General features: G+C 36.2%; 1 protein-coding gene across 3 annotated transcripts; it reads right to left on the bottom strand.

Moving 5' to 3' along the window:
* Positions 1-670: 670 nt before the first annotated feature.
* LOC132282302 (PHD finger-containing protein 6) lies at positions 671-25,215 on the bottom strand. Of its 3 annotated transcripts, XM_059783922.1 has the most exons (9): positions 25,110-25,215; positions 14,791-14,876; positions 12,822-13,333; positions 11,956-12,129; positions 11,458-11,575; positions 2,870-3,100; positions 2,651-2,772; positions 1,395-1,963; positions 671-1,310 (listed from the first exon to the last, which is right to left on the bottom strand). In XM_059783922.1, the coding sequence occupies exons 1-9, from the start codon at positions 25,122-25,124 to the stop codon at positions 1,218-1,220; spliced, it is 1,920 nt and encodes a 639-aa protein (XP_059639905.1). In that variant the 5' UTR covers positions 25,125-25,215; the 3' UTR covers positions 671-1,217. The 3 variants fall into 3 exon arrangements, with proteins under 3 accessions (XP_059639905.1, XP_059639904.1, XP_059639903.1); XM_059783921.1 differs by lacking the exon at positions 25,110-25,215 and having other exon boundaries at positions 1,405-1,963; positions 14,791-24,930; XM_059783920.1 differs by lacking the exon at positions 25,110-25,215 and having other exon boundaries at positions 14,791-24,923.
* Between the last annotated feature and the right edge of the window lie 700 nt (positions 25,216-25,915).

The following is a 25,915-nucleotide window of genomic DNA, read 5'->3' as shown; positions in this document are numbered from 1 at the left end:
CAAAAAAAAATTCATATATACAGAAATCCGTGATATTAAGTTTCCATACAAACCTATGTAGCATGGATGCCTATTTAGCACGGACATGGACATGATACGACATAGATATCTCGATACGTAAAATTTTTAAAAAATAAAACACGAGTACAATGTTAACACGACTACATATACATATAAATATAAATTTTTATTTTTATACTTCTATTCGGTAATAGTGTTATAAAACTTTAATTCATTTATAATTTTCATACTAAGAGTTGTTCTAAAATGAATTTTAAAATAAAATTATGTCATTATTGCAATAATTTTTCTATGATATATACAAATATTTCACTATTTTGTCAGGATAATATTCATATTATTCTTAAAATTACTTGACAGACTTATGTTAGAAATGTCCGAAAAGTGTTGACGAAGTGTCTGGGAAGTGTCGGCGAAGTATGGACACGCATATGGAGTGTCCGACACGTATTTGAAGAGTTTCTGAAAAGTGTCAGTCCCTGACACAAGTACGACACAGGTACAGTTCCTTCGTAAAAGTGTCCGTGCTTCTTAGATGCTAACTGACCACGATTAGCATCAAATATTTTTATGATTAAGCTTAATTACAATGAAAACCAAAAGCACAAAAAATCCACACCACCTACAAATATTTAACCTAAACAACAAATCACCGAACAGTTTCAGCCCCTCTTCACATAAATACGATAAAAGATAAATTCCATCACCTTGGAGGCTAATCCAATAAATGGTACCCAGAAAAATGGTTATACCAGAATATCATACTCCTCAAAATTAATGATTTCAGAGTAGGCCAAAATTCTGTACGCACAACAAAGATAGAACCTGACTATATTTTCAGTTAAAAATATTCCGTTCCTCTTTCTTTGCATGTCCATATGGATGCCCAAGCCAACGCATAATAAACACACACACGGAAAGAGGCTAAACAAGATACTGATTATGTCAGCCATCGATCAACCATGGAAGCATCATCCCAGGAGGACAGGAAGTTACAACACACAGCTACACCAGAGGGAAAAAGTTATAATCTTAGAACACCAGTACCTGCTCAAGGAAGGGGATATACAAGTATACCAAGCACTACAAAATGTGGTGGGGAAAGAACAATATCTGAGATATTTGTTTGCCCAGCACCAAGGCTTCCGCTGTACAGTCTTCATCGCCTGTTCATGGATTTTTTTTTAAAATTCAGACTATGCAACTTCTTCTTTCACCGTCGCAGTGAAGTGTGGAAATCTTACTGAGGAAGGGGAGGAACAGGCAGCAATAGGACCATGAGCAGAAACCTGTTGAGGGCACAAAAAATATTATGAAAACATAGACAAGATTTAGAAATTCCTTTCAGCATATATATTAATAATTTTAAATACCTGATGGTACCTCTCCTGAGCTCCTAGTAAATCGGAATCTTCCATAGGCTCAGGTCGCGAATTACTGCCTCCAGAGGCTTCTGGAACTTTTTCCATGCTCATATTTTCCTTTGCTGGGCTGATAGCTTTTTGAAGCTGTTTTTCCTCTTTAACTGTAGCTCTAAACGAACCGTGGGATTTTAGCCTACAAGCCTCCTCGAAACCTGGAGGAATGTCGGGGCATGATTTCATTTTCAATTCTAATAAAGGAAGTTTATTGGTGAAATCCATCTTTGTTGAAACAGTTGGATTCTTCACATCTGACCCACGTAAGGAGATTGAAGTAGCAGTTTCTCCACAACCTATTTTAATTGATTCTTTCAGGATTGCGATATCAACTCTTCCCACATCTTTTCCACCTACCATGTCAATTTCCATGTCAACAACCTCACTGTCCTCCCCAGTAGCAAGACTATCATGTGTACTGTCTGAAGCACAAACAGTTGGTATTTTCCCATGTTCCTTTGATATAGCTTCATATTTTTTCATTCGACGAAAAACTCCCCATAAAAAGTATTTCTCATTCAATCCTGTAATAGCATCCACAGATGCAAACGTAAATGTTATGATATCTCAAGGGACTATAAAAGCACAAGTCAAAAGATGCAAATTTGTCATGTATTCTGTTACAAACACATCTATTCTACATTTTACATGGTCCTCCTTGGATTAGCTATTTTGAACCAAAAGACACCTATTTAAGAAAATAAAATTCAAGCAGTCATCTGATAATGTGTGTCAAGAGCTCATCCAGTCCAATGGTTCACCTATGCCTTAATTTTTTTGCTTATTTTGTAATTCAAACCCCCCCAAACACACAGAAAGAAAAGAAACGCATGGACATGACTTCAGCATTGTTTCTTTCCTTCTTATCAATAAATAAAATGTATTACCAAGTAAAAAGAGAACAAAATTTATTCTCCACCCCACCCACCCACCCCCCCAAAATATATATATATATATATATCACAGAGACACGTGCGCAACAAAACCGCTAATTTCACAAACTCCATATGCTATTTCGCTCAACAGAATGAATATCAATTATATTCACTGCCTAAGCCAATGGATGGTGTATTGAGCTACAGAAACATCGTATTAGTGAAGAAAAAAAAATTGCAGAAAGAGAGCCAAAAGTGTAATAATCATATCATTCACATATCTATCCCTAAAAGAGCAGTAAGAAAAATGTATATTATAGAGAATTGAGAGCTAACTCTGAGAATTCAAATGAAGAAGTTTAGATGTCAAAACAAGCAATTCTATGCCATCCATGTTACTTCTCATCACCAAGTCATGCCTCTCTATGTACTCCAGGAGGAAGACATAATCCTCAGATCTACAACTCAAGAGAAAGCATGTTTCAATATCTAAAATAACATCAACTGTCAAGTAAAAATATATCTACAGTCCAAGACTCGGGTTTGAGAACAGACCTCCCACTATCATGAGAGAAGAAATACAACGCAATATCATCCGTATCAGGATAATCATTCCGGAACATATCAGTCCAAAATTTGCAACGTGGAAGCAGCTCAAACTGAAGAATTCTAGGCATTCGCTTAGAGAACTCGTATACTTTTTGACGAACTCTGGATGGAGGATGAGCATGTAACCCATCAGTGAGTTCCCCATGTTTAACAGGATCAAGAATTTTGAAGCTTCCCCTAGAGAATGCAAAATAATTATTGTTTAAGGCATACAATAATATAAATTGCGTTTAAAGAATGTGACATTTAAATGCATTATTATGCATCTTGATGAACAAAATTTTATTCGGAATTGTGAACCAAAGTTGTTAAATGAGCAGGATCCAAACAGTATTATAAAATGCCTGAAGTGGATAAAATAATTCTTAAGAAACTACAAATAGAAAGAATCAAGTCTGAGCCTCATACATATGCTGTTTGATAAAACTGAAAATTAAGTACTGAAGTTTTTAAGTGGTAATTGAAAAATAAATATTTTTTGATTTTTGAATTTTCAGAGTTCAGCATTCAGTGATAAGTTATGTCTGTGTCACTTAAAATTTAACTTGTTTTAAGTAGCACTTACTGATTTAAGTGATATTCAAATTGCGTTACCAAACACACTTAATTGGATAAGCGCTCAATCTGTTCAGAATTAAGAACTGAATTGAGTTATCAAACAGCATAAGTAACTACTCAAAAGTATGACAAATAATTTAGGTCAACGGAGCTTCACATATCACATGTAATGTGTTTTTGACAAAAAGAGCTTCTTTGCATTCATCTGAAAATCAATAGTAGGCAACCAAAAAATAGACGAATTTGCCACCTATAAAGCAAAAAGAATTCCAAGGTGAAAAATCAGAATTTAACTTAAAAATAATAAAGTGATCGTCCAAAACCGAACTTCTAGATTATTACTAGCTACAAATACACACTCGTGACAACATAGTCAACAGAGAGAAATTTCAATGATGGAGAAATACCCAGAAAGTACATTTAAAAGATAATAACTGAAGATGATAACAAATATAAAACAATCAATTTCTACAACAGTATAATTTTAGGAAATTTTAAATTGCCTTCTCAGGGAATTAGACTTGAGATCCATTTGTTTAAAAATAATTCATTTCCTAATAGAAACTGTTAACCACTATCCACTCTAAAAGCTTAAGTTGCTAGAGAGGATGTAACTTTAATACTTAAATCATCTAATATACTCCCTCACATGAGGCCTTCTTTTGGTCCAACATATGTTTCAAATTTTTTTTTGTTTGATAAGTAATAATTTAATTAAATAGTTATTTACTAATACTGACTGATGGAGTGGGGATTCGAACCTGGGCCTTTGGCCACAATCAACACATGTCCTACCACTGGGTTATCACACCACATTCCAACATATGTTTCAATTTTAATTATCATAGTGATGATGAGGTATGAATTCCGGACCTTGCCTGCTATAATACCAAGTTAACCATTTACTCTTAAAACTTCAGCTGTTAGAGAGGGTGTAACTTTAAAATTTAAATGTTCTAATAGAAACTATATATTCCAGTCCAAAAAGACTACATGATGTTAACTAAACTAGTTTCCGGAAATAAAAAAAAGTTCAGATCATATCAGGTTCTCAGAGAATTTAGATGAAAAATATTCTCAATAATTGTATTGAAGTCGTTTCCACCACTTATGTCTCCATATTCACCAACGAATGCTTTATTTTCCCCGAAGATAATATTCACAGCAGAAAATGGAACCACTAAAAATGGTAAATAAAAGATTAAGGAAATATATTTTGCACTTGTTAAAACACTTGTATGTATATATGTATTTATGCTGGGGTCTTATTGTAATTAGATATAGGGTTTGTGGCCATTATGTAAATAGGCCTTTCTTGTATTGTATATAGCCCCCTTTATGGTTTAGGGTTAGTGTAAGAAATATGAAATGTGGGCTGCGCCACTCTCAGACATTCTCTCCCAATCTCTCTCTATCTCTATCTCTACCCTACACACAATTTCACATGGTATTAGAGCCATACGAAACAATGGGAAACTAAGATTGTGGTTGTGATTGCATGTTTGTGTTCTTGTACAAATCAAAATCGAGATCGAGGTTGATTTTGTTCTTCGCCGAAGCTCTGGTCCGTTGTTCTCAGATCTAAAGCTCGTTTTGTTGGCCGGAATCATCTTGGCTGTCAAAACAGAGGTTCCATCATCGCGAACCATCTATGCTCGGTAGTTAGGACGCTTCTTGTGTTGGATCGCCGTCGCGGTCGCCGATGCCGCTGCAAGGCTCGGTAGTTAAAAAGCTTCTTGTGTTGGATCGCCTTCGCCACTGCCGCTGCAAGGGCTAGGGTGTGTACTAGCCTCGATCCTCCATTGCGAACCTTGGTTGCTGGAGTTAATCGCCGGTAGCAGATTTCTGGTTCTCGTCGGCGGTGATCGCGGAGAAGAAGAGACGTGTTTGGTTGCAGGTGTAAAGCTATCCCAAACCAGGATATGCTATCCTGACCCGATTTGGCTCCGGATCTTCTTCTTTTTCAGATTCAACTCTCTTCTGTTCTTCTCGGTGCAGATTTGGCATCAGTATGACAACTTGAGACAGATAAGTTTTTTGTTTTCCAGTTTACATACTCATTTACTTTGTTCTAGTAGTTTCTTTTTGGTATTAAATCCATGTCGGAAGATTCAACTGTTGGCTCTGGGTCTACCGGAATTAAATCTTCTGCAACACATGTTGATAATGTCGGGCTGCAACTTACATCGATGAAATTAAGTAACTCCAATTACTTACTATGGGCCCAAGCAGTGAAGATCTTTTTAGGTACCCGACGAAAGCTGAAGTTTGTTATAGAAGATCCTCCATCTAAAACATCAGCAACATACGATGATTGGGAAACTGATAACTATATTGTTATGTCCTGGTTGTGGAATAGTATGGAAACTTCCATTGCATCCACCTTTATGTTTGTCAACATTGCAGAGGGAATATGGGATGCCGTTAAAGAAACCTACTCTATAGACACGAATGTTTCTCGCATATATTCATTGTATGAGAAGATATTCCATTCTCGTCAATCTGATCCCTCTAGTCAAGGCTGGGGGTGCACACGGTTCCGGTCGAAACCGGAACCGGAACCGTTCACAACGGTTCCCAAAAAACAGAACCGAACCGGAACCGAACCGTTTCGGTTCCATGAGAACCATTAACCATGAGTTGTTGAGTTGAGAGACAGCGGCTGAAGCTTGCAAACCCGAACTGGAACAGCAGCGATGGGAACTGAAAGATATGGGTTTTGATTTTTTGAACAATCTGAAATGATATGCCGATAAATATGGGTTTTGAACTTCTGATTCTTGTAGATTTTGTAGTTTGCACAGAGAGAGAGAAAGAGAGGGGCAAGTTCAGATCTGAGAACGAGAGAGAGAGAGAGAGAGAGAGAGAGGGGCAAGTTCAGATCTGAGAACGAGAGAGAGAGAGAGAGAGAGAGGGGCAAGTTCAGATCTGAGAACGAGAGAGAGAGAGAGAGAGAGAGGGCAAGTTCAGAGTCCAAACCATGAAAAACTGTTGTGGCTTTGTGTGATTGTGTTCTTTTGCATTTTCTGTGTGCGCAATGTTATTTACACCACCAGTCCCTGAAAAGATCCCTGTGGGATTGAATTGTTCCATTCCATATGAGAGAATAGAGATGGACTGATGGAGGCGATTGGTTTAGTCAAGTTCAGAGTCGAGAGAATACAGATGGAGGCGATTGGTTTAGTCATTACCCACATGGCTGCTTCTAGGCCTTTAGTTTAGAATAACTAATTAAATATATAATTATATATATATATATATATATACGGTTCCGGTTCTTACCGGTTCCCACGGACTGGAACCGGAACCGGAAAAGATCCCTGTGGGATTGAATTGTTCCATTCCATATGAGAGAATAGAGATGGACTGATGGAGGCGATTGGTTTAGTCAAGTTCAGAGTCGAGAGAATACAGATGGAGGCGATTGGTTTAGTCATTACCCACATGGCTGCTTCTAGGCCTTTAGTTTAGAATAACTAATTATATATATATATACAGTTCCGGTTCTTACCGGTTCCCACGGACTGGAACTGGAACCGGAACCGGAACCGTACACTTATGGTTTCGAAATTAAGAACCGGGACCGGAACCGGAACCGTGAGAACCGGAAAAAACGGTTCCGGTTCCCACGGTTCCGGTTCCACGGTTCCGGTTCTTTTGTGCACCCCTGGTCAAGGCATCGGTGAGTATTACAGTACCTTCAAAAGCTTGTTAGATGAGTTGAATCAGTACCATCCCTTGACAACTGATCCTGAGGTTCTCAAGCGACAACGTGAGGAATTTTCTGTGTCCATTTTTCCTGCTGGTCTGCACCCCAGCCTTCAAAAATATTCGAGATCAAATCCTTGCTGGTGATGGAGGACTCCAATCGTTGGGTAACACTTATGCCCGCTTACTTCGGGTTCCAGAACAATCACATGTGATGCCCACTGTGAAAGAAAATTCAACTATGATGATTCCTTTTATCTTTCCACAATCCTCTAGAGGTCGTGATACTCCTAGTGGCAACAGAGGGTATGGTGGAAATTCGAATAGTTCTCATGGCGGTAATGGCGGTGATAGAGGTCACAGTTGCCGTAGTCGTGGACGTACTGATACTCGCTTCTACAGCCACTGCCAGGGTACTAACCATTCTGTTGAGAACTGCTAGGCTCTTCATGGGAAACCAGCATGGGCAAATCAAGCAGTGTCTTCCTCTGACCTAGCTGGGTCTCAGCCCTCTCTTGGTCAGACTTCTGTATTACCATCACCTGTATCTACTAGTGACAACGTGACCTTATCACTAGCACGAGCTGAGTTCAATGCCTTGGTCAACCGGACACATCCCAACTCTAATGACGTGGTTAATTTTGCGCAATCAGGTAATATTGCATGCTTGTCCGATTTACATACTTCAACATCCCCTTGGGTTATTAACTCTGGGGCTTCTACCCATCTCATGGGTGATGCCTCTCTATTTTCTAATTTTCAGAAGTCTAGCTCCTCATCTTTTGTTACTTTGGCTGATGGTAGAACATGTTCCATTATTGGCCAGGGAGCAGTTAAACTAACCCCATCAATTTCTTTATCCTCTGTGCAATTAGTACCAAATTTTCCCTTTAATTTATTATCTGTAAGTCAATTGATTCAAGCACTCAATTGTTTTGTCACATTTTACCCTTCGTTTTGTGTCTTTCAGGACCTCAACACGAAGAAGACGATTGGTGGGGGCACTAACAGAAATGGCCTATACTATTTGGATTGCAAACCTTCCGCTGTTGCTTTACATTCCCAAATGTCTGTATACCAGTGCCATTATCGGTTAGGTCATCCCTCGTTGAAGTATTTGAAGTCTACTTTACCTTTCCTTGAGTCGGTGTCTACTTTAAATTATGAGTCTTGTCAGTTGGGTAAGCACCATAGAGTGTCTTTCCCTCCTCGTATTATTAATCGTCGATCTTCTTTATTTGAATTAGTGCATACGGATATTTGGGGTCCTGCTCGTCACACTAGTCACTTAGGTTTTTCTTATTTTGTTGCCTTTGTTGATGATTTTTCAAGGATGACTTGGTTGTTTTTAATGAAAGACTATTCTAAACTTTTTTCCATATTTCAAATATTTTAAAAAGAAATTGAGGTCCAATTTGGTTGTGTTATACGCACTTTACAATCTGATAATGCTATGGAATATGTCAAAGGTGCTATTTCTAGTTTTTGCGACTCTCGTGGTATTTTGCACCAAACTTCTTGTTCTTATACTCCTCAACAAAATGGCGTAGCCGAACGGAAAAATAGGCATATAAATGAAATAGCTCGAACATTGATGATGCATATGTATCTTCCAAAAGTATTTTGGGGCAATGTTGTTTTAATTGCTTGTTATTTAATTAATCGTATGCCATCTTCGGTTCTTAATTGGAAATGTCCTTATTCCTTTGTTTTTCCTACTCGGCCGTTATTTGCATTGCCGCCTCGTGTTTTTGGGTGTGTGTGTTTTGCTCACATATTACGTCCTGGCGTTGATAAATTGTCTCCTCGTGCCATTAAGTGTGCCTTTATTGGGTACTCTCGGACTCAAAAAGGTTATAAATGTTAGGATCCTACCACTCGTCGTGCTTTTGTGTGCATGGACGTTATCTTTTTTGAGGATACTCCTTATTTTTCTTCACATAGTTCGTCTTTAAATACCGAGCTACTGCTTCCGTTGCCTGCTGTGTCACATTCATTACCCTGTGACCCACCACAACCACCTCATGTGCCACCGCCACTTCAAGTGTATAGTCGTCAATCACGAGTAGCACCCCCCCAATTGTCTACTTCCATTGAGGCTCCTCCTGCTACTATTGATCTTCCTATTGCATTACCTAAGGGTATTCGCTCATGTGTCACTGCACACCCCATATCTAACTTTGTTTCCTATAAAAAGGTATCGCCCTCATTTTCTTGTTTTTTATCCACGTTATCTGCGACTGCTGTTCCGAAAACTGTGTATGATGCTCTATCTGATACAGCTTGGCACAAAGACATGATAGATGAAATGGATGCTCTTCATCATAATGGGACATGGGACCTTGTTCCCTTACCTCCCGGTTCCAAAATGGTTGGTTGTAAGTGGGTCTACACGGTCAAATATCTCCATGATGGATCTGTTGAGCGATTGAAGACTCGCCTTGTTGTAAAGGGATACACACAAACCTATGGTATTGATTATGATGAGACTTTTGCCCCTGTTGTGAAGATTTCTTCTATCCGAATCCTTATTTCCATTGCCGCCAATTGTAATTGGCCGTTGTTTCAATTAGATGTGAAAAATGCTTTCTTACATGGTGACTTACATGAAGAGGTTTACATGGAGCAACCACCTGGATTTGTTGCTCAAGTGGAGTCTCGTTATGCTGCATGTCGTCTTAAAAAGGCCCTGTATGGATTGAAATAATCTCCAAGGGCTTGGTTTGGAAAATTCTCCGAGGCGGTACTTTCCTTTGGCCTTAACAGATGCCAGACAGATCATTCGGTATTTAACCAACATACTAAAACTGGCTTTATATTTCTTGTGGTATATGTAGATGATATTGTTATAACAGGTGATAATTTTGACGGCATTGCAAAGTTAAAATTGTTCTTACAGAATCGGTTTTACACAAAGGATCTAGGCAAACTCAAATATTTCTTGGGTATTGAGGTTGCTAGATCCAACGAAGGTATAAGTCTATCTCAAAGGAAATATGTGTTGAACTTGTTAAAAGAAACAGGTATGTTAGGTACTCGCCCTGCTGATGCTTCTATGGACCCAAATATAAAATTATTACCTGATGAGGGTGATTTATTTGACGATCATGACAGATATCGAGGTCTAGTTGGGAAATTAATTTATCTCACTATCACCCGACCTGACATTTCATATGCAGTTAGTGTTGTAAGTCAGTTCATGAGTGCTCTTAGAGTACCACATTGGAATGCTGTTCTTCAAATTATTCGATATCTCAAACAAGCTCTTGGATTATTATATAAACCTAATGGTCATCTTAATGTGACAGGTTTCACAGATGCTGACTGAGCTGGTTCTCCCTCAGATAGGAAATCTACTACTGGCTATTGTACATTTGTTGGTGGAAATCTTGTTACATGGAAAAGTAAAAAGCAAACAGTTGTAGCACGGTCTAGCACTGAAGCAGAGTATAGGGCGATGGCCCCCATACCTCTAGTGAGTTAACGTGGATACAGCATTTTCTTGAAAAACTTGGGTTAATAGTCAAGACTCCTATTCCACTGTTCTGTGATAACCAAGCAGCTATTCACGTTGCATCCAATCCAGTGTTTCATGAAAGAACCAAGCACATTGAAGTTGATTGTCACTTCAGAGAAAATATTGAGTGGAAACATTTCTACTCCATTCGTGAAGTCTGAAGATCAATTAGCTGATATGTTTACTAAGGCTCTCGGTCATAATCGGTTAAAAACGATTTGTTCCAAGCTGGGATTATATGATATATATTCTCCAGCTTGAGGAGAAGTGTTAAAACACTTGTATGTATATATGTATTTATGCTGGGATCTTATTGTAATTAGATATAGGATTTGTGGCCATTATGTAAATAAGCCTTTCTTGTATTGTATGTAACCCCCCTTTATGGTTTAGGGTTAGTGTAAGAAATATGAAATGTGGGCTGCGCACATTCTCTCTCAATCTCTATCTCTATCCTACACACAATTTCACAGCGCTCATCTTCCATGTTGCATGTCCAAAGAATATAGGTAGAGGTGTGAGAAAAGGAAAAAAAAAAAAAAAGGCAGAAAAATTAACTGTAGTATTAACTTAAGGAAATTCTTGGAAGAACAAATGTTCATTAACTACCGGTGCATGTAAAAGTTACCCACAACCCACCCCACCCAAAAATAAAAAATAAAAAATATATATATATAATTATAATAAATTAAGGACACTCATTCATTAACTTTAAAGGCACAGATAGATGACTTCGGACAGGTTTACTCACTTCCAAGATGCATCAAGAGCCGGATGACTCGGAAAACATTTGTCAGCTTTAAGCAACAAGTCCCCATTCTCAGCACTGGAATTCCTTGGCTCCACCACATCAGTGCAAATGTTATCACCTAAAACGTAGAAATTCCCCATTTAGTGAAAGCAATTTGACACTCAACAAATGATTCCAATCAGAATAGTCACTAACTCTTGTATATCACGTGACACTTTCAATAACATTGGTTTACCACCAAAATGATCAAACATCTGGATATCATAATGATTGCATTATCTCATGCATCTCTGAGCCTGTATCATTTTATTTAAATACAATGGAAATGTTCTTCAAATTTTTCCAATTAATAAGAACAATAACTCAGAAATAATTGTGGTCCTACTTTATGACCTTTTTGGAAAATCTTTTAGGAATCTTAATCAATAAAGATACAGGAATAGGACATGCATAAACTCAAACAGTCAAATTAATAAGAGAACTTTAAGGTTTTCTTGCCTGAACTGACAATAGTTGGACAAAGTTTTGACAGTGAAGATGCATACGACGCGTTACACGTTGCCTTTTCTACATTTGTGCAAGTAGATTCAATTTCAACAGCACGCTTAAGGACAACCATGGGCTGTCCCTTGTGAATAAGTGGCGTCATCGGAGCTAGAACAGCTCTATTTCCTGAAAAAAAAGGTATCACAAGAATAACAGTTGCACCCGTAGAAAAAATACCTATTTACACTACAAGCAAACAAAACAAAATCAGAATGAGTGGTATATGCTCAGATTAATACACCCCTTCATTGGGCATACCATTCAGATGAGACATACGTTTAGCCTCTAATAACATTCTAAAACACGAATACTTGACTGAAAGAGTACCAAATAGATTTATTTCGAAACTTGAACAGAAAAATTTCATGTCAGTTTATATATGATACATGTAAGATAGATAACAGATAGCTCACATTGTTAATACTAAATCGCCGACTCTCATAGTCAAGCCTCGAATCTATTTGATAGATTTTACTACAGTAGTGTACATTAGTTAAAAGGAACTATAAAACTGGAATCTTAAATCCATCCATCTTCTGTCAAAAAAATGGGAAGTTTGTAAAGAGCAAGTAAGTTTATAGTTGGCAATGACAATTATAGACCTTATTGACTTTTTACTGAGTAAGCCAGAAAGTTTGCTTAGTTAACCATGTCTTAAACCGAGACACTAAATCCTAGAAACAGAGCCCTCAATTTGCATTGAGAAAGGACAAAATTTATAATTATCAGGAATGGTATGCACGTCACCTCAATCTTTCTTTGTCTCTATTAGCAATAGTGAGTTCAAAATTCTATGCACAAAACATGAAAAGATTCACCTTGTAGTTCTTTTGATCTTTCAGTTGCTTGTGGTTGAACTACTGAATTGATTTGGTCGTTGCCATGTCTGGGAGGCTTAAAATGCTCCGGGAGTCTAAACCTAGGATTTTCTTTGACCTTATACAAGGAGAATTTTGGATGAGTAGCTTTGGTCTTGACTGGAGTCCTCATGGACATAGATACCATAGCTTTTGATCGCCCAGGGCTTGAGTGTAAATTGCCCTTCGAAGGGGACTCAGATTTCCTAGCTCCTGAAGCTAGCATTATAACTTCTTGAGCAGAAATTTCTTTCACTTTTCCAGTAACAGTCTTTTCCATTTTAAAACAAATCCGCCTCCCTGAATTATCTGCAAGTTTCTTCGAATCTGCAGAACATGTAGTATCATGGTACACTGCATTAGGCAATTCTTCGTTCACGCCAGATTTCAGTGAAGCCGTCTCAGTGCTCAGTTCACATGCTTCACAAATCCAGACTTCTGGTACATCTGTGGTATAGATTTTCATGCAGTAACTGAAAATGGGGAGAAACAGAAACATATTCAGAATAAAAGTTGAAATGTTAATACGATTTATGTACAACAGATGCTACTGTGTTAACATCCTTGATTAAATGCAAGAAAGAAAAACTTGGATCAGCCATTTCACGAGGGCTGAGCAACATACGAAAGTAATATGAACAAAAGTGCATGCATAAAATCTACCATGTTTTTGACAATTTATATTTAATGTAGAACATGACACAGTGAACATAGTTAGACAGCAAAATTCAAGAGACCACTTCAATTGATCAGTGATTGAACCAAGGCAACTGAATTTTCCCCATTCCAAAACCTTCAAAGAATGTCATGAAACATGATGTATTTCTTTTCACTTTAATAGGGGATCTTTAGATAAATACATTATAAAGGAGATCTCCAACATCATCTACAACCAAAATGGACTAACACTAGCGGCCTCCCCATGTTTTGGTAGACAAAATAATTCCAGCATTGAGGGTATATGCCTTTTTGTAAACAAAGCAAAACCTTGAATAGAAAGAGAGGAGTGGAGGACTACAATCTACAGTCCATGAGAGCACTGTACTGCATTACAGGACCTTTTTCCCCTTACATCCAATCTACTAGGCATGCCGAATGCCTCTCTCTCTCTCTCTCTCTCTCTCTCCCCCTCCCTCTCTCTCTCTCTCTCTCTCTATATATATATATATATCACAAACAGAGAGAAGTGATTCACTGGAAATTTTGTAGCCCAAGGAGAAACCAAGTTTTCAATTGATAATTACTGATGAGCATGTTGTGTAGACAATGACCACTCTAGATTTTGCTTTAACTCAATTTGTTGCTAGTATGAATTGGAGATTTCATGAGACACAGATAGAATTAGTCTTCCTTTGGGTGTCCAAACATTCAGTGACACTTAGATTCTAATAATTTGATACCTACATTTCAATTCTTCTAGAAGTTAGCAATAAATTATATTTTTCCCAGCATCTACAACTAAGCCATGAATGTTAGAAAGAAAGGGGAAAGGGGTTAGGGGAAGAGAGAGATTAGAGCGGGTTATTATACAACTCATTGTCTTCTTCATCTTCTAATACTTCTTGATCTAGACCACAAAAGGAGAAGTGAGGGAGAGGAGAGGACGAAGTCAGAGAGAAGGGTACTGTACAACCCCATCCGCTTAGTCCTCTTCTGAATCTTACACTCAGAAATCCATTTTGATAGCTTGAAGAGAAAATTGAAAGGGACTGAAGTATCCTTTTTGTTGTTAAGTAGAGTAGAAGGGCAGAATCATTTTTCTGAGTAGAAATATGGGGAGACTACCACAGTTATCCATTGTGGTTCCCCTATAATAACATCAACATTAGAAACCAGAAAAGTAAAGCTAAGAATATGCACACGTGATGAACACACACGCACATACACACACAAACAGAGAGAGAGAGAGAGAGAGAGAGAGAGATCTTACAGGTGTTCACAAGCTATTCTGCACTGAGAACAAGTAACTATTGCCTCCACAACACCAATATCACCGCATATATCACAAGGTTTATCCTGCACAATGGAATTATGATAATGAGGAATTCTAGATATCATTACCTCTAAACAGGTCCTTAGCTGTTTGCTACAATTTGGAACAAATGCTTTGTAAACTTCTGGTGTCTGTAGAGCCATTTGTGACACCTCAGTCCCAATTAGTCATCCATCATAATTACAGTCCCACCCCAGTTAGGACTCTTTAGAATACATCTGCTAGGATTCAGACTTCATAGAAGTCAGGCATCTAGCACCATCGCCCTGAGAGGCTCCAAAGTCAGCTCGTAATGTGAGTTTTCCTCATTTTCCATATCTCCTAAACAACAACTGATGTTCAATCATAATTAAAACTTCAAATCAAACTTTAATGTAACCGACCTTAATATCAGGCTACATTGAGAAGCACTAAACATGTCCAGAATTCAATTGGTTGCCTCAAACATGGTTTCACACAACAATCAAGGCAAATCACGGCCTTGGACTAGAAAGAATCCCTCGCGTGCACTTAGACCACATGTCCAATTCATTTAGTTAACACCCATGCACTTAACAAGAAGAATCACTTTCCATAAACCCATGAGGTCAACATCTAGTCATCATTGGCTTCGGTGTTGTTCTCATTACGAGTATATCAGGCAGGCAATCATTCTCCATCATTATAAGATTGTCTCCCATATAGATCCAGATCTAGTCTTGCTTATAAAAGGTAAAAGCAACAATGAATCTTATAAAATTATAAATCTATATCACAACAAATTTTTAATAAATAACGCAATATAATTTGGCAACCATGGAGCTGGGGAAGTTAAAGTAAGAACTCTATTGTGACATTGTCCTATGCATAATAATGAGCTAGGAAGCATGGACATGGGTACGACACGATACGGACACAGTGATACCATAAATCTAAAAAAAAATAAGACATACATAAATAATAATAATAATAATAATAAAAATAATATATATATATATATGTATATGTATATTATTACACAATTTTTCTTTTCTATTTCTCAATAATAACATACACATTCTAGGAAATGCCTCCACTTTTCTTCTATTATTCTATTTCTCCACTTTTTCTTCTTCTTCTCACCTCCTCTCTCATTGATGTGGCTTACATTTTGATATGAGAAGTGACAACAATGGTTCAGGCAAAAGAACTAACAGAAGATATGAATACACTAATGTTGATATTGGGCTTTAAAGCCTAATTTTTATATTTTCATTCCCCCATTAGATTTTAAAATTCGAGCTGATCCCCATAGTTTTTTAAAAAAACATTTACAAACTGACCCCATCGCAACCCAAAACGTGTCTCGACTGTGTCTCTGCGTATCCGAGCTATGTCCCCTGTGTGTTCACGTTTGTGTGCGACAGCGACACCGCCACGGCACCTCTGACAATGTTTGTGCTTCCTAGATTATGAGTGTATGCATAGTCATAGGCATCATTGACTGAAAAAGGTTTATTAGAGCTGGACCATACAACAGCATCATTCCCCATTCCAGAAGGAACATGTAATTGACTAATCAAGGTACCAATATCTCTAATGTTCTCAGCATGAGAGACAGGCTATTCCCATCCTCTATCAGAAATTATGTCAGCAACCTCGGCATAGCCTAGCATCTTTTTATGCATAACCAAACCTCTGACCTCACTAATATGATTCGTTAGACCACATGAAAGCCAATATAACTTACGGGAAGAAAAAAAAACCCCAATATGCACTAAAGGCCTTTCATCAATGAATTTATTCGTCATATACATTTCCTAGTAAATAGGCACCACATCTCAATAAATATGACCTAGCACATCAAAAAATCGAGCCCCTCACGATTTTTTACTCTTTCCATTTTGTAGCAAAAATTCCATTTTCCTGTAAGCAATGCACCTTCATCGACTCCATTCCAAACATCGCTCTGTCCCTCTTTGGTAAAGAAGAAAAAGTAGGGTGCAAGAGTTTGAGGAATGAGCGTAATTCACTTAGCACAACATTTAACAGGCATCTTTATATGCATACACAAATAAATTTAAGTAGGTAATATAAAGTCATTGCAGTATAAACAAGCTAAGTGAAAAAATATCATTGTCTGAAGTCATTTTATCAAGATAAAAATATCAAACAACTAACACCAAAACCGAATGTAGAAGTCAAAAATTTCTACTTGGAAACAGGACTATAACCACAAATATTGGGCATGCAAACTAAAGTCAAAAGTTTAAAACTCAGATAAAATTTTAAGCAAATATTAGATGCAGGGAATTACAAGAAAGTGCACCTAAACAATGGATATATATCACATAGCTTAATAACATAAAAGTTCATTATCCCATGTATGTCCTACCTATATGGGGTGCTAGGAGGAAAAAAATGGAGATAGACCTAACATTTGACATTATTTTGCACAAAGTGACTACCCTCAGACTTGAACTTGTGACCTCGCGCTTATTGGAATTAATATGATTTTTTCCAAAAAAAAGAAAAAATGTGTCATATTTTCACAACAAATAGAAAGCATATTTTATTTTTCATATATCTTGCATTAGATGGTGAGTTACTATTCAGGGTGCTGAATATTATAATCCTTGTACTATACGAGGCATTCAACACCAAAGTATCAATGAACATGCAACTTGGACAACAATGGAGATCAAATCACAGAATGGAGTACAGGATCGTGTGAGGAGTGGATTTGTGTCAAGAGGTAATTAGGGTTTCTCGTGTGTATAAATTGTTAACCTTGGATGTAATATCCCTTTCAAATAATAGATTTGAGATGCCTGAACTAGGCCCCATGGTTTTTCCTTGCTAGGGTTTTCCACTTAAAAATCATGTGTTCTTGTGTGGTTGCATGGTTAATTTATTTTCTACTCTCTACCTTTAACTGATTTATATATATATTTTTATAAGTACCTTTAACTGATTTATATTGCTACATTTTAAGTACAATTATAGTTTAAAAATAAGTTATTGTTAGTTAAATTGAACAAGATCATTTCACCCCGTCTAGATCTATTTTGAGCTTTGCACCTTGCACTACTCTCAAAACGGAGCCTCGGGTTATGGTCCTGCACTTGTCAAAAACAAAAAGGAAAAATAACTGAATGCAAATAAGGCTCCTATCTCAAAACTCCTTGATTTTTTGGTTTAAAAACTTGGGTTCAAGATTACAAATAAAATTTTGAAATTTTGTTGTGTAACTTAAAAGATCATAGATCTAGCCTCTAGATTATTAAAGGAGTTTTAAGGAAGCAAATGGAGAATGCAAAATAGGACTAAAAAGAAGTCACTATATTCTCGAGCTAATAGGCAGCTAAAGTTGGCTGTTATAGGCCATTGCATCTCAAAGTGCTGTTATATGACATTTGTAGGCCGTATTGGCCACTACAAGTGATTGCTAGCCTCACCAAGATTATGGGATACAATAGTTTTACTTAGTACCTATGATTAGGTCTGTCAACGTATCGGATTTTGATCTGAATCCGATCCGATAAGTTGGATACAGATTGAACAGTTAAACCGAAAACCTGTTAACAATATCCATATGGATCGGATATCTGTTAGTTAAACAAACTGGATATGTATTATGGTCAGTTTGATCCGATAATATCCAATCCAACATAATATAATGGATAATATGTTATATATATATTATTTAATGCTATAACATAGTATCTAAGTTTTTTATCATTATTTTTCTAATTCTTTTCTCTTTCTATTATTAACTACTGCATGGTGTTTTTTCTCAAATAAAGAGTTAAAAAAATTAATTTTCAGCTCTTCTCATGTCCATATTTAATTTGTCTTCTCCGTATTCTCTATCTTTTTTTAATCATTGTTTGCGTGCCCTTTTGATATATATATATATATATATATTAACAAAAAAATCATACTCTTAAAAAATAGAGTTATTGGATCAAATATCCAATTAATAACGTATTGAATATGGATTCCTTGGTGAATGATCCAACGGGTTATCAAATCAGATTGGACCAAGAAATAATCTTAGCGGATTCATATCAAATCAAGTCTCATCTGGTCCGAATATGATCCTTTTGCAGGTCTACGTATGAACATCATGTTCGCAAATAGTTCAATTAATATTAAACAATAATTTTAAGTGTATTCAGATGAGAGGTATAGAAGTTTGGAAAGGGACCCCACACTGACGAGTTTCTCCAATTTTAACTTCAAACCAACCCCTCAAAGCTTCAGCTTTTCCGGTTATGCTTTTGGGTTTTTCTTGTAAGAAAATTTATCCAGAAATTAGATCCTCCTTCCTTCTAATTTATTTTTCAATTCAATTATTCTTTTCCAATTAATAGCAACGAAAAGGACTAATAAATGACCAAAGAGAATGCAGTGATTTTGGTTACCATAGACGAAGAAGATTAACATTTATGTTTACATTCAACAAGGAAAATAGATTATTTACTGACGGTAAACACAAGTATTGGTTACAATCGCATATAATATAGTAAATAAACAATAATATCTCCTAAAACAGTTTAAACATGCATAGAAAGAGACAAAAGTGAAAGCAGGAATCTATACAAGAAATGGAAATTAGAAATAAATCCCCAAAAAAGTACTTTGTGCAAGAACTGCAGATATTTTGGAAATTGAAGCATTAAAGGAATCACAACTATAAAACTCATATCCACTCAACTCAACAATGCATTTTCCCATCTAGGGAATCAAATCTACAGCAGTTCAGAGAACATTTTAGTGCTTGAAAGGTCAGAGTTGCTGAATGCTGATGAATCTTCACCTTTATAGCGGGAAAGGATCCATCCACATATTACCTTCCTTGTCTCAGTTTCAATTTTACATTCTCATTATTGCTACCAATCAGAAACTTTCTGAAAGTATTACTAATTTTAGTTGTAGTAACTTTTGCTGATGATTACTCCCATACTACATGGATAATTTTGTGGAACATGATCAATTTTAACTTCATGATCAAAATATGTTACCCCTATTAGGACAACAAAATTATGTACAATGGCCAAGCCTTCTGTAAATTTTAACTTGCAATTGAACCTCAAATTGATGAGCCAAATCTTCTAAAAAAATGTGGCTGACAAAGTGAAAATATTAATTGGCTAAAGTTACCAATGCAATCCCTATAGCCTCAAGAAAAAGCACGTTCAAATAAGAGAGGAATATCAAAATTGGTTTGATCTCAAACCATGCAAAACTGGGCCTCATGGGATCAAATTCGTTTCCCTTTAGCAATATATATTTTTTTGGGTTCACATAACTATGGTGATATTTTATATTACCTATATATAAGTATGGCTTTTTTATTTTTCAATTAGATTTTCTTAACTTTAGGAGTCAAGGTTATTTTAATAATTCTAAAAATTTCAAACATAAATGATATCAGTGGTTCGTTTGTCATATTTAAGGTTATGTTATTGACTTACTGGGTCTTATATGGTTTTGGGTTGCCAAGAGAACAGCCATCAAATTAAGCTTGACTTTCATTCTGATTTTTTCTTCGAAACACTATGGACAGTTTTGGCAAGAAATCAAGAGGAATTAACAGCCTCCAATTACCAAAAACCAAGGATAGAAGCACTCCTGTGACTGACATCGAAAGATAATACAGACGGGACTCTTCCGAGATCTTCTTTAGCAGGATGTCCTAATCGCAAAAAAAATTGTAGCATTATACTCATTCTAGAACACCAAAAACAGTGCCAGGATAGCACAGTGCAATGAGATCTTAACTCCCTTCTGTCCGAACCTCCAAATGTCATTTCAAGATACGTTGGAATATCTAAGAAGCAAACAAGCTAAAACCTGCTAGAGCAAAAAGTCTCAGCCAAAGGTCATAGGAGACATTACAGTGAAAAGATGGTTTAAAGTTTCATTGTTCTTTCTGCAAACAACACAACTGTGTTGGCTAAGAGATTTGTTAGGCCTTCTAGTCTGAAGCATCTCGTTGAACTTTTATATTGAGCAACAGCAAACCAAAGCATTAACTTTAGAAGGAACACTGACTCTCCAATCGAGATTGATCAGTTGAAAAGGAAAAGAGTTTTCTAATTTTGATAGGAAATGGAGAAAGATTCAATAGAAAGGGGACATCCGAATCCAAGCATGAAGCACCAACATTTCTCATCCTCTCTTGAAGAGGAAATACAAACATCTTCTATAGATATTAAGACTCAAAATTGTGTGAGAGCGTTATAAACAACAAATTAGAAACAAGAGGTCAATGACGTGAAGAAATTCTAGAGATGAGGAAATAAATTTTTGTATTCTCTCCCCACTAAAGATCTTTTCCAAACCAAACTCTGCAGCTACGTCCAATGTAAAATTTAGCAACAGAAGAAATCAATGACTACTAGCTACTAGGTAAGCTTTTCAAGGACACAAATGATTATTCATAAATCATAACATCTTGGCCAGGATCCCCACCCGTCTGTCTTGAAGACCATACTTAATGCTAATCACAACATGCCACATAGAGCACTACCAGAAACATCCACATTATTTTCCTTAACAGAGCATTGTTCCTCAAGACTATATTTCCCAATCGTAGCCCACTTTTTAAGTCCAACAGTCTCACAATTCACCAAATTATTTCTTTATTACTCCATGCCTCAAACCAGAAAAAGTTTTTTATTTTGCCCCCTTTAATCATATCTGCAACAAGGGGGCATTTTTGAAGGGGTAAGTGAGGAGAGAAGGGGAGGGGGAAGGGTTTAAGAATATACATGTGGATGTCGAAACCAAGACAAAGTAAGAATGTGATCCTTACCGTAGAGATAATCAAGATGTTTAGATACCTTTCAACAACTGGATAACGAATTCAAAATGACCTAAACTTAATGCAAAACTAAGATATTTGAGAGGCCGCTCACTTAGACACAAGCTAACCTTCTTACCACGCAATTTTCCTTTTTTTCCCAGAGTGGAATTTTCTTTATTGATATCATGGGACTTCTATTTATATGAATTTTAATCCTAGAGGCTCCTTCAAAAAGCTTCAGAATAAATCTCAGATTGCAAACGTTGATAGTTGTGTAGAGAATGTCTAGAACAACAAATGGGTGAAATTGATAATGGTGGTAAGCGGTAAAGGTTGTCACCATGGCAACAACAAATGGGTGAAGATTATAATGGTGGTAAGCAGTAAAGGTTGTCGCAATGGTGACACCATTAGTGATGAGAGGCAATGCAATGGTTGTGGAGGTATGTGGGTGATGGTGTTAGAAATGCATAATAAGTGAAAAAAACAATGTTTTTATCTAGGCACTGAGGAAGTTTTTTGTTCTCTTGCTTCCAAATTATTAGTGTCAAGTGCACTTCCAAACACAAATTCTTTATTATTATTATTATTATTTCGTTTTATGTACATTTTTTTGGTTCCAAAGAAAAACTAAATTTAGATGCAAATTAGATGAAAGATATTTTTCTTTGACATAAGAACAAAGACAAAAAAGCTAAAAAATCAAAAGAACTATGATAAGTCAAACTTCAGAGGTCATAGATTTATTCATAAACCACAACTACAACAGGTTCTGCCTCCTTCATCCCGACCTTTACCGCTATAAATATTTAGTAAATATTTTTGTTAACACTGACTATTTCCAAAAGAAGGTGGAAGATAGCACTAATCATCTTCTTCAATACTACTTGGCTTCTAGGGGGTTGTGGTCTATGCTCTAAATTTTTTCAAGGTTTACTTTGTGATGCCTTGGTTGACTGAGAATTTTTTTGGGTTCTTCTGTGGGTACATAATGTAGCAAAAAGGTCAAGCAGGTATGTCAGATGACTCCTTTTTGCCTTGTGTGGTGCATATGGAAGGGGTGGAACAGGTACACATTTAAAGATTTGGACATGCCCATGTATAGGATTAAGCAAATGATCTTGGATATCTTTCAATTTTGGTGTTCATAAATTTTTGGAATCATTCTCCTTGTTGATTTTCTTAATGACTTATCTTTTACAGAAGGAGTTAGGTGGTTACTTCCATATTCACGGTGTACATAGGTTGCATCACCATAGGCACTTTTGTCTATAACATTTCTATTATCAAACCTGAATATATATATATATATATATAATATGGCTTTTTGCTTACTAGAAATAACTCTCCATTGCATACTGAATGAACTCCTTGGAAAACCCTACACTTCTAGAAGATGCAATTAATGCAATCACATCTTGCTTTTAAGCCTAACTTTCAAAAACTGTATCCCATTGTTTGATCTAGTTAATGCATTCACTTACAAGCTCATTGATTTTACATGATAACAGGCACATTATGCAACATCCCAAAGAGGAATGTGGCGACTCTTTTGTGGGACGGAGGGGTAAATTTGAAACTTCACTCTCTTTTACCTAGAACAAATTAAGAAGGTTTTAACATGGCTACTCTCTCATATGACTTTTGGTGGGAGGGAGTGGTAGAAAAGGAAAAGATAAAGGCAAAAAGGGAATGCATAATGGAGTTTTCATCTTTTGGTAAGAAGGAAAATGAAAGGGGAAGATATGACAGGGGATTTAACTTCGGGCCTCCAAATCCTCTCTGCCCAAAGGTGGAATTCAGGAGGAGAGAAAAGATTTCCTCCCTTTTCTTTTTATGTTTTTGCCCTTCAAAAAACCTTCGTTGACAAATCAAACAGTATCAGTTTTTCCCTCCCTCACTTTCATCCAGTTACACCGAAAATAAACAGGCAAATACAGCTTCTTTTCTCTAGGCATACAAATTTGCATCCCTCCTACGAATATTCACATAGCAAGAAAGTATTGAAAGAAACCCAAGTGTATCAAAATTACACAAAGCACAACAACAAATTAAGATAATCAAAGCATTACAAACAAATTAATTCTTAGAACACAGAAAATGTTTTAGTGAATAAGAAACAAGGTCAAAATGAAATTTAATATGGCATGCAACAGAATTGAATATGACCAAAAAATGCATATAGAAACTAAGAAAAATGGACACGGAAAGGAATAATAAGCGAGACAATACAAAAATCTAACAAATAAATAACCTAATTAGACATACCCCATTAAAGCTGTAATAATTTCTCAAAGTTAAAAATGGAGGTAAGAAATCAAAGAAATACTAGGAGACATAGTGTGCAATAGGAAAGAACATGAAAAGATAATTAATGTGACCAACAGGCCAGTGGCCTAGCGGTACCAGGCCCTTACTTCCCAAAGGGAGGTCATGTTCGAGCCTTAGTGGAGTCATGTGTGTGTGAGTATCAACTAAGAAAAAAAAGATAATTAATGTGCCTGACCCATCTATATGGGATAAAAATTAGTATAATGACAATGAAATCAAATAAATAACATAAGAAGTAAAGAAATTACCTGATGAGAAAGTTCCAATTTCTATGTAGTAATTTTATCTAAAAAGGGATCACTGCTTGTTGTAAATTAAATTTGGCAGTCAATCTTAAGGATGCTCGTTCATATTTAGATGCAATCACTTTGTGCAAAATAATGTCAAACTTCAGTATTTTCTAGTCTTTCCCTCCTACTCTCACTACCCCCACATAGATACATATACACTGTGCTGTGCAGTGTCTTCTATGCCTATAAATTTCTAGTTATTGAAACTGAAGTAAAAGTTGAAATTAGAAAAACAAAAAGAAACAAATTATAAGCCATTCTCAAGCCATAAGAAAAGTTGGAATGTGTAACTAATAAAATAAAATAAAACAAAAAATAGCAACAACGAATTCTGAGTAAGCGTAACTCATCTCAACAAGTCCAATCTACAAAGAATAAAATCAAATACCAATATATATTCTTCACAGGATAACACGCGCGCGTGCACAAACACACACACATATAAATCACCCATCAGCGAATTACTACTAATTTACTAGACATATATAATACATATACACATAAAAATAGACGATATAAAGAAGTGCAGAAAGAAAAATGTGCAGAGTGATGGAAACTAGGGTTTCTTCTTCCCTGAAGCAAAACCCGTCTCACCGTCAACACACACATATTAATATATAACAGCAGTCAAATAAAAAGTCATTAATTAACTATTTAACTAAGCATGAACAAATATATGTATATAAATAATATAGACACACATATAATGTATATAATTAACTATGCATGCGTAGAGTATCATTGAAGAAAATGTAGCAAGAACTAAGACGAGAAGTAGAAAAAGCAACAGTTTTACAGTCTATGATGATGATGATGATGATGATGATGAGAGTAGACTGATATTGCGGTTTTTTTTACTTTACCAAGTGGGTCTCCATTTTCCTCGTGGAGTGGAGAAGAGAGAGAAAGAGCCTACAGACGCACGCCGACAAGACGAGTATATGGAGGGTCCTACTTCTACTCTGTAGACCCAACCCACCCTGAAGACTCACTCACGCCAACAGCGTGACTGATATCAAGGAGAGAATCAATCCTTTGCTGCTATTTGGGCCTAAAAGCCCAGCCGAAAGGGCTGGATTGAGAGTCCAGTGCATAAATGGCTAAAGAGTGTGGTCAACATTAGACCCGGATAATCCTTAACCCTTTTTAAAACTCGATTCTATGTACATTATTGTTTCTTTTAAAAAATGGATCTTATTTAAAAAATGAAATAGTAATCAAAATATGATTTATCCATAAATGAAACACAACAAATTTGAAATATTTTAATTTTATATTTGGGAACATTGAATAGGCGGTTTGATTTGGAGGTATTCCCAAATCTTACTATAATGATATTTTATTATATTAGTTTATAATTCGTCTCCATTTAATAATTAATATTTTGATTTGAAATAGTAACGATTTTGTTATGATATACTTTGTGGAGTTCTTTTTTAATCTTTTAGAAGAAATCACAACGAAAGCAAAAATAAAATAGTTTAATAAATTAAGTATATTATTGGATGGAGCCAGGATTTAGTTTTAGGGGGCATAAAGTAGTAATTTAAAAATTATATACCTATATGTGTGAAAAAAATTCATTTCTAAGGGTATTTTTGAAAAAAATTAAATTTCAGGGAGGCACAAAGTAATATTTTAAAAATATTATACCTAGATATATAACAAA

The sequence above is a fragment of the Cornus florida genome, unplaced genomic scaffold (genome assembly GCF_030987335.1).
Source record: "Cornus florida cultivar Cherokee Brave unplaced genomic scaffold, ASM3098733v1 CherokeeBrave_3.0.0_Hap2_Chr11, whole genome shotgun sequence".
In the NCBI taxonomy this organism is placed as follows: domain Eukaryota; kingdom Viridiplantae; phylum Streptophyta; class Magnoliopsida; order Cornales; family Cornaceae; genus Cornus; species Cornus florida.
This window is presented reverse-complemented; position numbering and strand designations above follow the sequence as displayed.

Coding starts and splice junctions, on each gene's coding strand:
- LOC132282302 (XM_059783920.1), bottom strand. CDS start 14,996: ATGGCTCTACAGACACCAGAAGTTTACAAAGCATTTGTTCCAAATTGT. Junction 11,576..11,955: donor TCCAACTATTGTCAGTTCAG/GCAAGAAAACCT, acceptor TCTACGTTTTAG/GTGATAACATTTGCACTGAT. Junction 3,101..11,457: donor GCTCTTGATGCATCTTGGAA/GTGAGTAAACCT, acceptor TGCATTCTCTAG/GGGAAGCTTCAAAATTCTTG.